A 15241-nucleotide genomic window follows, 5' to 3' on the forward strand; every position below is an offset into this window, starting at 1 on the left:
TCATTGTGCACATGACCAACGACACTGCCTCAGAAAACACAGGCCACACCGTTCACCGCCACAGAAAACGCATTTCAGGCTTCCGTACGTTTAATTTTCTTCAACATTACCTTGCAAACCACAGTAAATCAGTAACAGAAAAGTTAAGTACCACAGGTTCTTTGTGTTTTGTTTTAGAAAATATTGCTCAAGGCTAAAAGTGGGTTCTATTGATGATCTTTATTTGCTGCTGGGACACAGAATGATCAGAATTTTCAAGTGGCTGCTCCTTTTTTGTGGCAATCCTTTAAAAAAGAAAAAGAGGGTTAGTTTCTAATGGAAACCATTGGTTGCTGATAGCAGAAATGCTAGAGTTAACTGGTCGTTTTCAATCCTGTATTTTGTAGACTAGGCCTGACAGCTTTGGCCTTTGTTATGCTCTGACTTCAAATTTTCCAAAACCATTGCCCCAACCAGTCCCCTGGGCTCCCCCACACTCACCACAGTAGTAACCCATTCCAATGAATTGAGTGAGGCTCAGTGAAGTCGGGGACATCACAGCTGAAAACAGTAAAAAAGATGGCACTTCAGTTAGTTATGTACCCAGAATTTCGACATCCAGTGTCTTTAGCAATTTTCTTTCCTCTGTGTTTTTTGTTGATTTGGTAGCACCAGAAAATGTCCCCTTTAGGTTCAGTCTTCATGCAGAGGGTTGTTTATCCCCCTTTTTTAAGATTTTATTAATTAGTTTATTTATTTATTTATTTATTTATTTATTTGAGAGAGAGAGCGCGCCCACTCCGGCGAAGGGGTGTTGTGTGCAGAGGGAGAGGGAGAAGCAGACTCGCTGCTGAGCAGGGAGCCTGACACCAGGCTCAATCCTAGGACCCCAGGATCATGACCTGAGCTGAAGGCACCCCAGGTACCCCAGTTGCTTAGTTACTAAGATGGATTTTAAGAAGTAGCAGCCCTCACTTAATTGGATGCTTCTTGAAATAAGATGAGACAATGGAATAGGAAGTGCTTTTAAAAGTTGGAAGTGGGATACCAGGGCTCAGAACCCGGGGCTCACGTGGCGAGGTGATGTCTGGTCAGGGCTCTTGGGCACCTCCCAGTTACCACCCTTACCACCTTTCCCACTGCCCCCACCATATATCTGTCTGTATCCCCCCACCCACTCTGTCTGCTGTGGGGTCATCACTCTGCATTTTCAAATATGTTGGCCTCATAACATTCATATGGAATGTCGTTATTTTGTTTTCTGGATTTGCGGCTATGTATCCTATTTTCATCCCTAGTGATGTGTGCTTTGTCTTTATCAGTTTTGTCAGAGGTTAGTCTGCTTTAATAATTTTTTAAAGGACCACTATTTTATTGAATTGACCATCTCTTTGATACCTTTCTATCTAATCCCTTTGTGTTCTTTATTTATTTGCAGTCTTGTGTTTTCTTTGGATTTATTTTTTGTTCTGTTTACAATTTGTTTATATTCTGTTGACACTTAGCTCATAAACTTCCAATCTTCCCCCCATATACCCATATAATGCTGTAAATTGCCTTTTAAATATTATTTTATGCTGTATTCCATAAATATTTATATGTAGTGTTTTTACTGTCACTCAGTTCTAAGCAATTTCTAATTTCAATTACGATTTCTTTTTTGATCCATGAATTGTTTAGAAGTATTTTCTTTTTAAAGATTTTTTATTTATTTATTTGACAGAGAGAGACACAGCGAGAGAGGGAACACACAAGCAGGGGGAGTGGGGGAGGGAGAAGCAGACTCCCCACGGAGCAGGGAGCCTGATGCGGGGCTCGATCCCAGGACCCTGGGATCATGACCTGAGCCGAAGGCAGACGCTTAATGACTGAGCCACCCAGGTGCCCCTAGAAGTATTTTTTTTTATTTGCACTCAGGTGTTTTGCTATCTTTTGATTGTTACCTGCTTTCCATGCATCTTGGTCAGTATACATGGTTGGTGCCATATCAGATCGGTATTTGTTGAAGTTCCCTTATTACATGGTTGGCTTTTCTCCCGGTGTTCTCTTTGCTTGAAAGGAATGTGGGTGTATTCCCTCATTGCTGAATGCAGTATCCTCTTAACATCCTGTAGATCAAACTTGTCAATTGTGTGACCCAAATATTTTGTGGCCTAATTTTCTACCCGCTTTCTCTCTCAGTCACTAAGAGAGCTGTGTTCAGATCTTCCTCGATTAGTGTGGCTTTGTTAATTTCTCCTTACAGTTCTGTCTGTGTTTGCTTTATGCAGTGATGTTAGGTACCTGTGCCAAAAGACTCTATCTTCATTTCAAAGTGTTTCTTTTACCTTTATGTGAATGCCCTCAATCTGGAATATATTTTGCTGTCATTTTTCTTTTTGTCTGCTGTTAATAAACCTGCACTGTCTTTTGGTTCATATTTGTCTACTACGTGTTTTACTTTTCCTTTGCTCTCACCATTTTTGTGTTCTTATAAATGAATTTCTGTGTTTTGTGGTTGGTGTTTTAAATTTCATCCAACTTTCTTTTAATTGATTAGCTTAATTACATATTTATTGCTTATTGGTATATTTGAATATTTTTCTACTATCCTTTTTTGTGCTTTCTCTCTACCATATTTTTCTTTTTACTTTTTCTTTCTCTATTCTGTTGGGTTAATTATTTTTCTTCCCTTTTATTCTTTCCATTGGTGTAGGAATTATATTCTATTTCTGGCCTCTCATGGATTATCCTTAAATTTTTCATCTAATTTAGCAAAGCCTAAGGTTAGTTAATAAATATACCCTCCCAAACAATATGCAGCCTTAGACTCCATGTCTTACCTTCATATTAGGTAGAATTTATTTAAATCACATATGATCAAAAAACAAACAGGAGCTTAGAGAAGATCACAAGGTGTTTCCCCTCATGTAAAAGAAGGCAGGAGTAGGGTGCCCAGACTAGTGCAGTAGCTCCTTCCATTTTACCAGCCAAGGGGCATTTGAGCACCAGCCAGCAGCAGTGAGAAAGGGCAGTGGAAAAGCTTGCCCTTCTTTTCAGGACATTGGCACACAGTATATGTGCTCACACGGCATTGGCCAAAACTAGCTGCAAGGGAGGCAGGGCGTGCAGTTGCTTTGCTGGGTAACAGTGTTCCTCCTTAGAATCAGGATTTGTATCAGTAAGGAGGAAGAAAGAAGAGATATTGAGAGGCAGCCAGCACTCTCTGCCACAGCCCTTCTCCCCCCAGAATAAGGACCTTACGAGCATCTCATCCATCCCTTCTTCATGTCCTCACAGTCCAGGATTTCATTTTCACCTTGTTTTCAGATCCTCAGAATCAGTCGTTACTATCATCATCCTTTTATATATAATCAGCACTTGTTTAGGTTTATGTGTGGGTTTACCAATTGTTTGTTCCTTGTTGCTATTGGATTGTGCTTCCTCCATTAAGAGTTCTGTCAGGGAGTGTCTGTGGGTGGCAGAACCACTGAGCTTTTGTTCTACTCTTGCTGGTGAGAATCTGCACCTCCCTTTGTAGGCAATACATCTCTGTCCTTGGTACTCTGCACTTTCCCTACCATTTGTCTAGGTGTAGATTTCATTATATTTATTCTATTTGGAGATCATTGTGATTCTTTAATCTGAGACTTTGCATCTTTCATCAGTTCTCAAAATGCTCAGCTCTTGTCTCTAGATATCACCCCCCCCCCCCCCCCCGGTGTGTTCAGTCTGTCTCGGTCTTTCTTCTGGGCCTTTCTCTTTCACATGAAAAGAAAATTTTCTCTCTCTCTACTCTGCTCTGGGTGATCTTCTCAGGCTATTCTTCTAGTTTACTAAGTCTCTCTTCAGCTGTATGCAGTCTGCTGTTTGGCTCATCCATACACAATTTCTTTTGTTTTTTTTCCAGTGACTGTTTTATTTTCTACAAGTTACATTAAATTCTTTTTCAAATCTCGGTGTTCTCTTTTTCATCATATCTTGTTCTTTTCTTAGTACTTCACTTTCTTCTTATGTCTTTAATCTTCTCAAATGTACACTTTTTTACATTTTCCCTCCCAATTATTTTTCGATTATCTCAGTTCTGAGAACTCTCATCTTCCTGTGTGTATCTTGTCTGCTCATTCTTGTCCATGGTGAATTATATCCTCACGTGTTTTGGAATTTTTACTGTAAGTTCATACTGACTGGGGTTTATTACTGTGGAAATGGTTACATTTCAGAAGGATTGTCTCAGAATGGTTTTTTGTATGCTTCTGACAGACATTCCAGAGTAACACTAGATCAAGATTAACATTATATTAGTTTATCAGCCTGAGGATCTCAGACTACAGAGGTAGTACACTGGGTTCTAAACTGCGCAGGGCTGTGCCCTGTTTTTGTATTTCTTAGGCATCTCTCCTCAGAGCCACCTTATGGTCCCCTTTGCTGATGGGCAGACTTTTTATAGCTTACCCCTTCTATAAACCCAGCTTTGTTCAGGGTCTCAGGGTCAGCTCCCTGAGGGACCTTGTGTCCTATTTCTGCTTAGTTCTTCATACTTTCTAGGACTGCATTCCTGGAACCAGTAATCCCTGTAAAGCCACAAGACTCCCACTCACTTTTTCTGGTTTTCAGCTCCCTCTTCCTTGGTAACACTTATGGATTCCTCTTCTTTCTTATGAGTCCAGCCATGCTTTTTAAAACTTCCATTTTATCTGCCATGGCAAGGGCCATGTAGAAGGAAGGCTGTTAGGCTGCCTTAGTCTCTCATCATCTCTTCATTGACTCACTGTCAGAATCACTCCATTCTATTGTATTCAGCAAACATACTGAGCTCCCACTGTGTGCCAGAAATTGTGCTGTTCTCATTGCCTACCCCCTGCCTTTCATACACTCACAGTCTCACATATACCCACACACATGAGCACATGCACACATACAGCAAATGTCTCCAAGCTCAAATAGCAAAGCTTCAGAGGTAATTAAAAAAAAAAAAAGGCAGGAGAGAGAATCCATCCTTCTGAGCATTACATCTTTAAACCTCCACCACCATACAGCCATCACCCCACAAGACAAACCTTGACCATCTGGACATTGGTAACTGGCCCCATATTCACTACTTGGACATGCTGCAGAGTCAGCCTGTCAGGCAAGAGTTCTCAGCATTATTGAAGCAAGACCCCCATTCTGCCTCTGGCACCCTCTGATCCCGACTCCTCTGGGCATCTGCCCACCCCGAGACTGCCTGGAGGAGCCAGCATCCTCCCCGGTCCCATCTGAGTTCCCTGCCAGGCAGCCCCCCTCCCTTACGTGGTCAAGAGGCACCATTCTGCCACTCACACAGGGCAGCTTCCTCTGGCGCAGACTCATGAATGCTGGCATCCCACATGTGTAGCCCCCTCACCGTGGCCTCTGAAGTCACCCTGTGCCCCCTCCCTGCACCACACTGCACAAGCCCTAGAATGACTCACAGAGACCTCTAGAAATATCTTGTTCTCTCGATGGGCCATTTTCTGACCAATTACTCTGTGTAGGAGCACATAGATCTGCTCAGATGAAAGGTGGAGAGCTCCTTGACCCCCTTAGATGCCTGTGTACAGTCTAGGATGGCTAGAGGTAAGCAATTTGCTGCTAATAATTGAATATTTGGGGAGAAACATCTATTTCTGTAGCAATTGTAAAGAATAAACTCAGGAAGGTTGATTGAAGTGGCATGTCACAGCTGCAGACTGTTTCTGAGGTCTTAAAAGAAAATGAAGGGCTAGAAGGAACCCCCTCCACCCCCACCCAGGGAAAGGCTTTAGAAATCAGAGGCCAAGAAAGCACATTCTAGAAAGCCAAGCTAGGTAGACAGGCAGGTTCCACACTAGTGGCACAGAGACAAGCCTCGCACCGTCATCTTACTGTTGCACCCCCAAAGTGTTCTATGTGGAGGAGTAATAACCACCCCTCACACTGGCCACCTGTGTGTGAGAAGCCTGGTCTGTGGGCTGGTGGTTTCGTTTGGTCCTTAAAACCCCCCCGCCAAGAGGAGGAGACTGCAGTGGTATTCGGTGGGACTGAGACCAGCAAACATTGTCCCCATGTTCAAAACCAGCTGAGAAACAAGACTCAGGAAATGATAGAAAGCAAATATCAGCTTTATTTCTATAAAGAACTAGATTAAAGGACACGCTTACCTTGTGGCCCGCGTTGTCTTGCTGGGAATTTCCTGAGTCCCAGGAGTGAGCAACCTCAGGCCTTCCGCACAAGAGGGCAGGCCAGAACGCGCCCTCCCCGTGGGCAGGAGACCCCTGAGCTCATCCTGCTCCATCCTTCCTCCCTGTGTTGCTCCTCCCTGGGGGCAGAGCTCAGGAGTATAATAACAACAGAAGTCCTTGCATGAAGAGTGATGAAGCCTGGGGAATGGAGGTGCCCCCTGGAGTATTCTCTCCTTTACAGTGAGGCAGTCATGGCCCTTCCCAAGCCATCACTCTGGGATAGCACCAGGAAGGTTTGCTGACTCTGTGTGGGGCTCCTTGCATTACCCCACACAGGACAGAGAGGAGGATTTTCATGGAGGGGCCTCAGCTTCTCCCTGCTGAGTCCCCACTCGTGAGGGCTCCCCTCCAGCCACCTCCTTCCCCAGCTCCACCTGGTGACTAGCCTGGCACACCTAGCCTGGAAGGCAGAGTTGACCCCAGGGGTGATTATGACTTCTCATGTCATGTAATTAATATTATAAAGGCTGCCTGCGCCCTGCCACTTGTCAGAGATTAGCAGATGTCGGGCATCTGTGCATCCTTTTATAAGTCAGTTCGCTCTCCGATCTGACTGACCTAGGTAAGTAGGGATTCAATTAGCAGTTTTGAACCTTAAGCCGTGGAATGTTTTCTATTATGTAACATTAACGCAGCACCTCAATATTAAGATAGGAAAAAAGGGTGTTTTCTTTTTAGCACGAATGTATTAGTATTCATTGTGGACACTTCTTTATAAAGTCATTTATGAGCCCTCTCTTGAAGGACACAGAATCCAAGAGCTGGGCTCGTAGGGGAGAGTTACAGTCGTATCTCCATAAGCATTCGGCTTCCCTCTGCTGTTGTCTCAGTAACACAGAGTCAAGGAAATCCTGACTTACCCCATTGCCTGCTCAGCTCAGGCATCTGTAAAACCCATAGAGAAGCTTTGCAAAGGCAATAGCAGAAAACTTTTATTTTCAAAGTTTAGTCACTGACAGTAACTAGCAACTGTTCCCATGAGTTGCTTATGGTAAATCTATAGGTCAGACAAGAAGTCCTCAGAGCTTGCTGGAACAGACACCATCAGAAACTCAGAGCAGCCTTGACCCTCAGAGCCCTTGCTGGGCATCACGGGGCAGCCACTGGGCAGACGGACTTCATGGGCTCAGTGCACCTGGCTCCCGTGTGGCACTCACCATGTTCTGTGTCCTTACGGTGTGAGTGCACATCGCAGCCCTGAGTTCTTTCAAATGGCTGTGCGCCAGAACAGCCCTCCTATCTGTCCCCCCCACAGAGAAGAAGTTCAATAACATGCACAGATCTAACAAGCAGGACTGACTTTGCTCCAAGAGCTGCAAAAAATAAGTTAATATCACTGTGCAGGGTAACGATTGCCAGTATTCTGTGTGACATGTTGAGTTAAGCAGATGAGTATGTACATTAGTTTTTAATTAGGTTTTTACACATATAGTTAGAATATTTCTTGACAACTTGATCAAACATGTAGAAGCCCCAACACACCTCACATCCTGTGGCTCTGCTGGTCTCTGCGGTCCCTTCCAGTCCTCCCACTCCTCCGTTATTGCTGAGAAGGAGCTGAAGTGTTAGCCCTGCCACTAGGGCTGGTACCCTACAGGGGACGTGCAGAGAACCTTCAGGCAAGGCTCGCCGCCCCAGCAAGGAAACATGGAGTGGTGGGCAGAGCGTTGACACTGGCGACCCTTCGACCTCTCAGGTCACCCCTTACAGGCACCACCTAATCACAGGACTGCCCTGCCAGCTTGCATGAACAGCCTATTGGACTCTTCACTTGTTTTTGACTCGGCTAAAATGCAAGCGTGCTAGGCCTTTGCAGTTTCCTTGGTGGGAGAGGAGTGCCTGGTGGCCTGGGGCTCATGGAGATAATAATACTTAGAGTTACTGATTTTAAATAAACTATTTGAATAGAAGTGCCTAACACATAGGACTTTGAACAAGGGAGGACAAAGATACGCCTTTTTGTCACCCTAACTGCAGTTAACAGTTAAAAATCACTTGTTGAGGGGGCACCTGGATGGCTCAGTCGGTTAAGCATCCAACTCTTTTTTTTTCTTTTTTTAAGATTTTATTTATTTATTTGACAGAGAGATAGAGCCCAAGTAGGCAGAGCGGCAGGCAGAGGGAGAGGGAGAAGCAGGCTCTCCACTGAGCAGGGAGCCCGACATGAGGTTCAATCCCAGGACCCTGGGATCCTGACCTGAGCCAAAGGCAGACGCTTAACCAACTGAGCCACCCAGGAGCGCCAAGCGTCCAACTTTTGGTTTCAGCTCAGGTCATGATCTCAGGGTTGTGAATCAAGCCCCACATCGGGTTCCAAGCTGAGCTCGGAATCTGCTAAAGATACTCTTTCCCTCTCCCTCTCCCCACCCCACGCTCGCTCATGCACTCTCTCACAAATAAATAAATCTTTTTTAAAAAATAATTTGTATACCTATGATATACAAGGATACTCTTTTTAAAGAGTAGAAATTAATTTTTTTAAAGATTTACTTATTTTAGAGTGAGCACGCATGCAGGTGGGGGGAGGGACAGAGGGAGAGAATCCTCAAGTAGACACCCTGCTGAGCACGGAGTCCAACAGAGGGCTCCATCCCACGACCCTGAGATCGTGTTCTGAGTCAAAATCAAGAGTCAGACACTTAATGGACTGAGCCATCCAGGCTCCCCAAAAGTGGAACTTTAGAACTCACTGTGCCTGACCTCAGAGAACACAGTAGTTGTCCTCCATGACAAAAGAGAGTCTTAGATTCAAACCCTAAGTCTGCCACTTTCTAGCTCTATGGCCTTGCCCCAGGTCCCATTTCTTGGCACCTCAGTTCCTTTTGTCTATAAACTAGGGGTGCTGGGAGGGTTCGAGGCCACAGGCAGATATCTGGCAGCCGGAAGGCACACAGCAGGTGCTTGGTGAGTAGCTGCAGACATACAGAATGCACAGATGGCTTTGTCCTGCCACAGGTAATTGAGGGCCTACTATGTGCCGGCCTGGCAGCCACATCTGTAGATTATTAATGATGCAGATGCATGATATTCTTTAGGAAATTATGCAAGAGAAGGAAGTATGCAGACCCCAAGTAGGTCAATTCCCATTTGGGAAGAAAGTCAAAACCCAACTAAAGGGCAGAGCATGAGCAATCCAGACCGTGAGCCTCGGGCAGCGCTTAGCACTACAGCGGGCCCGGAGCTCTGTTTCCTGCCTGCACAGTGGGTACACTAACCCCCCATCTCCCTGTCCCCCCACCCCCGGTAGAGGGTAGAGCGCTGCCCACATGGGAGGGACTCTTTTGGTCAGGAAGGCATCTCGTCACGATGAAATGGATGGGAAAAAATTAGAGACATTATTACAGAGGAGAGTCCTACTCTAGTGAACTGCCGGTCACTTTGCCCAGATGAAGGGGAGGGAGAACTGCACTTCCTCCTCCCAGGTTCTCAGTCTCCACAAGGGCCCTTCCTTGTGCTAGCACGGTCTGCCGCTTAGCCCCACGTGGCCGTGGCTGCCCCAGGCGACCACAACCGTCTTCGGCAGCTGTGGACTCATCCCTCTCGTGCTCCCCCGCGTCCCACTTTTGGAGCCATCCTGCCTCTTGCAGTCCCATCCTTTTCCCTTCATTATGTCTCCACCTTCTGTGGCGAAGTTTGTGGACCCTACTACTTCAAGCCTTGCCGGTTTAATTGTTGCAATTGGCCCTGAGAGAATGCAGCAAATGAGAGTGGCTCCCACTGCCGGGTGGTGAGGCCAGCGAGGTCAGCAGCAGCTCCAGCCCGGCGCGCACCCCTCCAGCCTCGGCAGAGTGGCTGCTAACACACTTTCTGGCTGGAGGACAGAGGCCCGGGGACCCGGGGCAGCCACCATGGGGCGGGCTGGGACGCTCTTGACAAGCTGCAGGTGGGCGTCCAGCTGCGGGTGGAGCCCAGCACACCCGCTCTGTTCCTTGCAGCATGATGGGGGCTACGAGGGCGTGTCCACGTCTGGATTCCTCTTCCTGGAGAGGGACGGGCACTTCACCCAAGCGCTGCAGGAGGCTCGAACCCTCCAGGGCCTCATGGAGACCCGGGGAGAGGCCTGCCAAGTCAGCTCTCTGGTTGCAGGTGCAGGAGAGCATTTGGAGTCAGAGGCCCCATGTTGGGGCCAGCCACTTGCTTTGACGACCCTGGACAGGGCCCCAAGTGTCTGTTTCCTCATCTGGAAGGTAGACACACATGGCTGTGTGTGCCTCCAGAGTGAGCATGGGGATTCCTTGGGAAAATCAGGACAAAGCCCTCGGCAAGTGCCTGGCACACAGCACTCCTCCGTGGTGCTGGGCTCAGGATTAGTGTTATGTAGGGTGTAGTTTCCATCCATCTCCGGCATCTGCTCAGGCCTCTCCGGAGCCTCCTGGGAACCCAGGCACCTTGGAGTGGCTGAGTGATTCTCATGCTTTCTCTAGAATCGTCTGTCGGATTTTGCTTGTTTACTTATTAAACTCGTGAGAGGTTCTTGCACCGTGCATGTCCAGGCTGGAGGAGTGTCGCTGTCTAGAGAGGAGGGGGAGAACACATCCTGCCAGGGTCCCAGGGGACACAGTCCAGCCCTGAGAATGCACAGCCTAGAAACCAGGAGACTTGAGTTTGTCCCCAGCACTGTTATCTGGTCGCTTCCTTCCCTGGGCCTCAGTGTCCTCTTCTGGAAAATGGGATGATGGTATACATGCCCTGCTTCCCATACAGGCTGATGAGGGTAGGGGGCGTCGAGGGAGAGTGACCTGCCACCATGACAGAGCGAGCATTCGCCCAGAGTGTCCAAAGCACGGCGCTGACAGAAGTCAGGACCTGGGGCAATGCAGGCTCACAGCGTCCGTGTCACCTCTGTCCGGGAGGGCCTGAATCATGGGGCAGAAATAAAGGTGAGGGGAATTGCGATCTGGTTATTGATTCTCCCACTTCTGTCCGCTTCCCACTCAGTCCGGGAGAGGCCCGGGCCGTGGGCTTGGGTTACAGAGACTAGTGATCCAGCCTCGGTCCTGGGAGCCCAGGCAGGTCAGCCATGAGCCTGCGGCCTGCGTTTCCTCATGTGTAAAGTGGAGAGTCTAGTGCCCACCTCTGACGTGGGGCCTGTCCCCCGGCAGTGCTCACGGGCCCTGCAGGCAGAGCTGCTGCCAGGCCCGGGGATCATGGCCCTGGGGGTCCGCTGCTGCCCCACTCGGCTGCTCTCTGTGCTCTCCCTCCTTGCATGCTGGCTTTCTCGGTATGTTCAGTCATACCGTGGGCCACACCGCCAATGGCTCCCAAGTTCACACCTCACAGGCCCCGCTGCCTAGAGAGGCTGGGGTCTCCCTCCTGTATCTGTCTCTGTCCGTTCTCTGCGCCCCTCTATGATTCCCCCACTCCTCTCTCCGGAGCCAATCAACAATAGCTGGGGACAAGACCACTTGTCCAGGTCCCTCCCTTCAGGCAGGTGTAAAGCATCAGGGACACGCAGGACAGGAGAGTCACCTCCCAGCCAAGGAGGGCAGGAAAGGGGGCAGAGTCTCCGCCAGAGCAGTGGATGCTGACCCTCTCCTCCTAGAGCCTCCCAGGGCACTTGGGCACAATGCTTCCCTGCAGTGCACCCATCAGCCTTCCCATAACTGGAGGAATGCCTCCACTCTCCCCTCCTGCAGTTCCGCTCTGCTTCCTCCTGAACAGATGATAACAGAGATGCAGCATATGGGCCCCAAAGTCACCGGGCATTCTGGGAAAGTGACACTGTGCTACCCCGGGCTTGGGGGGAGGCGGCCCATCGGCTTCTGAGCACAGCTTCTCCCTTTGTTCTTCACAAGGGCGCAAGGTCGCCTCCTCTGAGCCTCCTGAAAAGGAAATATGCACGCTCGGACTTTAGGAAGAATTCCCTCTATGTAGGCAGCGATTTAGGAAGGCAGGTGTAGGGTAGACACATATAAGGGGGGAGAACTGCGTATGAAAGTCAAGATGAGGCCCTCCTGGGTCTCTCCTGCCCCATCCCCCAACCCAGCTTCCTGCAAGACACCAACCCAACCTGGCCTCCAACCCCCCTTACCCAGTGGCAGTCTGCGAGGGGCACCTGCTCCCCCCAGTAGTCCCACAGGTGTGTTAGGAGCCCCGTGGAATGCCATGAGCAGATCACAGGAGGTGCCCAGATGGGCTCCAGGCCTAGCTCCATGATGGCCTCGGTGAGTCGAGGCCTTGGCACCCCCTAAGCTGAGCTTATTCCCTCCCTGCTCTCCTCTAGTGTTCTGTATGCCTCTGAGCTAGACCATGCAGGATGCTCCTGGGAATGGCTTTCCTTGCCTGAATTGAGAAAGCCAGGTAAGGGGATGCAGCAGGAGTCCAGGGTAAGGAAGCCTGGATGGTTTTCCTTCCTATCCCCAGAAACACATCAGGTCTGACCAAGCAGCCTCATTACCTACCCTGGCCTGGTCTTGGACCGCTCCTGCAGACACTGGGATCTGGGCACCCAGGGCATGCGAGCCCCAGGCCCACATCCCTCCTGCCATGTGATAAACTCATTTTGAGGCAGCTTGGAGCTGCGAGCAGGTGGCCAGTGGCTGGCTATCCCCCAGAGCTGCTGGTCAAGACTGGGGTATATTGGGAAAGCAGTGCTGGGAGCCCAGCTCACACCAGAAGGGAGGTGAGACGGAGCCCAAGAAGGGATCAGAAAGCTGGAGGTGCACTGGCACTGGGGTGGCTCAGTCAGTTGAGCATCCGACTTTCGGTTTTGGCTCAGCTCATGATCTCATGGGTGATGGGATCAAGCTCTGTGTCAGGCTCTGGCGCTCAGCAGGCGATCTACTTGAAGATTTTTCTCCCTCTCTGCATGCTCACTCTCTCTCTCTCTTTCTCAAATAAATAAATCTTAAAAAAAAAAAAAAAAAGCTGAGGGTTCAGGGAAGCTGGAGCTGGAAGGAGGTGGAGGGAAGGGAAGGAAGCAGAGAGACCCCCCACCCCACACTCACCCACTGTGGCTCCCTGAGTCTCAGGCTACGTTTCTGGTAGAGGAGGAAGCTGCCATGTGTGCATTTCTCAGCCGAGAAGCCACTTGGTGAGGAGGAGGGAAGAGAATGCTTTTCAGTTTCCCTTTCCCCTTTGACCTGTGGTCAGGGTGACTCTGACTGCCCCTGCTTTTTTCTGACCTTCCCTGGGAACTCCCAGGAGACCCAAAGACTGTGAATGGGAATCTTGATTCTTCAGGACCGCAGGGGAGGGGACTGGCTAAATATAACATGGCCTGCCTTATGGGCTAAGTAGGTTAGAGCCCGAGACAGGCCACATGGAGACAGTCCCGGCCCCTCCAAAGTCCAGCCCCAACCTGGTCACCAGGAACCAGAGTGGATCTGCACCCATCAGTGTGTCCCTCCTTCTCCTGCTATGTGTGCCTTCCCTCCACTCAGATGGTGACTTATTCAGAGAGCGTTAGATAAAGAAGAACCCCGGAAGGGAGTGATGTAGCCTCGGAGGAGATGGTTCTCTGATCTGTGGGCAGCAGCTGGACTGGGGCGCTGGCAACCCAGGGGCCAGGCGTTGGCCAGCCCGCTGTTGGAGTGGTGCAGGGTGAGGAGGGGCCCGGTGGCGTGAAGAGACGACAGGCCCTCACCCGTGGGCTGGCGGGGCTCTCAGGAGAAGGTGGTCAAGCACGAGACAGAATCTGAGCTATGCAGAGTGAGTGCCCCGCCACCGGTCTCAGGCTGGCTGTGAAATGGGTTGATGGTGTCCTCCTTCCCTCGCAGGGCGAGTGGGGGAGAAGAAAGAAGGTCCAAGCCGAGAACAGGCCTTGGCAAGTGTAATGAAGTGCAGAGTCTGGGGAATGTGTGTCACAGCCTCTCCTCCCCTCCCCCCCACAGGGCCATCCATTCATCATGCAGTTCAATGACGGAAACGCCGCCGTGGTGTCCATGTGGGTGTGCAGGGCGCTGGAGGAGAGGCGGAGCCAGCAGGGGTCCCCGTGACGCCACAGAGGGGTGCTGACAGCCCAGGACTGGTCACCAAGGGGACAACCCACCCATTGCGCCCCCTCTCTGTTTGCCGTCTGCACCAGAAGAGCTTTGCTGGGCCCAGCTGCCCTGCTCTCACCTTCGACTCTGCTGGCAGATGGCCTAGCCCAGGGAGCCCTCCAGAGTGGCCAGCCCCTGCCCCCTCTCGTCTGGAGGCACTGACGGGGGGTGGGCAGAGGAGTGGGGGTATCGAGAACAGAGGCTTCGGTGCCCCTCTCCCTCTTTTTTCCTAACATTTTTCTTTGTAAAGGGTCAGGCCCCATCAGCATCACTGATGGGAATAAAAGTATTACTGCTACGTGACTGCCTCCCCCCATGAGGGTTGTGCTGTGTGGGGAGCGTCTTACCCCCCGGAGGTGGGGATGGGGCGGGACCTCCCCTCAGCAAGGATGGATGGCAGTGCCCGAGCTGCCCTTCCCCAGGCACCTGCAAGCACCCCAGTGCTTCCGGATGTGCCGTAAGGAGGACCCCAGCCCAGCCCATTTGACAGACGAAAGACCGAGGCCTGCAGGTCCCCGAACCAAGTCCCATGGCAAGGAATAGCTGACCCAGCAGTAGATCCGGGACCTCAGAATCCCTGTTGTATGCTCCTTGCTGGACTAGCGTTTGTCTATCCCGACAGCAGCGCCCACTCCGACACAGTGATCTGTCCTGGAGCAGCAGGTGAGGAATTGGAAAAGGCCCCAAGCGGTTCTGAGGCCCTTCTCCCAGCTCCCACTCCCACACCACACCTCCGGCTCCTCACTGCCTTTGACCCCACACCTGCGAACCTCACTCATCACGGCCATTCACAGCCGCCCTCTGGTAATCCTGCCAGGTAAGTGTGGTCACGCCCATTTTACAGGTGACGAACTGAGGCTCACAGAGGCTTGGGTTTCCACTTGCAGGTCTAAGTGGCATCTCCACATATCCAAAAGCAAACTTCTGATGCCACCGCTCTCCCGTCTCAGTAAGTGGTGGAGATGGAGATCCTCCCAGTGCCCAAGCTAACGTACTGGCACTCGGCCTTGACTCCTTTCTCCTTCACACCCCACATCTGTCCCACCTCGAAGACCTATT

At 50.1% G+C, this 15241-nt stretch overlaps 1 protein-coding gene across 1 annotated transcript in view; it reads left to right on the forward strand.

Annotated features, from left to right (window-relative positions):
• MAP2K5 (mitogen-activated protein kinase kinase 5) overlaps window positions 1–14480 on the forward strand; it is a 234025-nt gene extending 219545 nt beyond the window's left edge. The window contains exon 20 of the mRNA XM_081831876.1: window positions 14033–14480. Coding sequence (XP_081688002.1) covers window positions 14033–14137 — 105 coding nt within the window. The 3' untranslated portion in view covers window positions 14138–14480. The remainder of the gene's footprint in view (window positions 1–14032) is intronic.
• The last annotated feature ends 761 nt before the right edge of the window (window positions 14481–15241 follow it).

Source organism: Leptonychotes weddellii, chromosome 9 (genome assembly GCF_054177405.1).
Source record: "Leptonychotes weddellii isolate Sample4059 chromosome 9, ASM5417740v2, whole genome shotgun sequence".
Classification (NCBI taxonomy): Eukaryota; Metazoa; Chordata; class Mammalia; order Carnivora; family Phocidae; genus Leptonychotes; species Leptonychotes weddellii.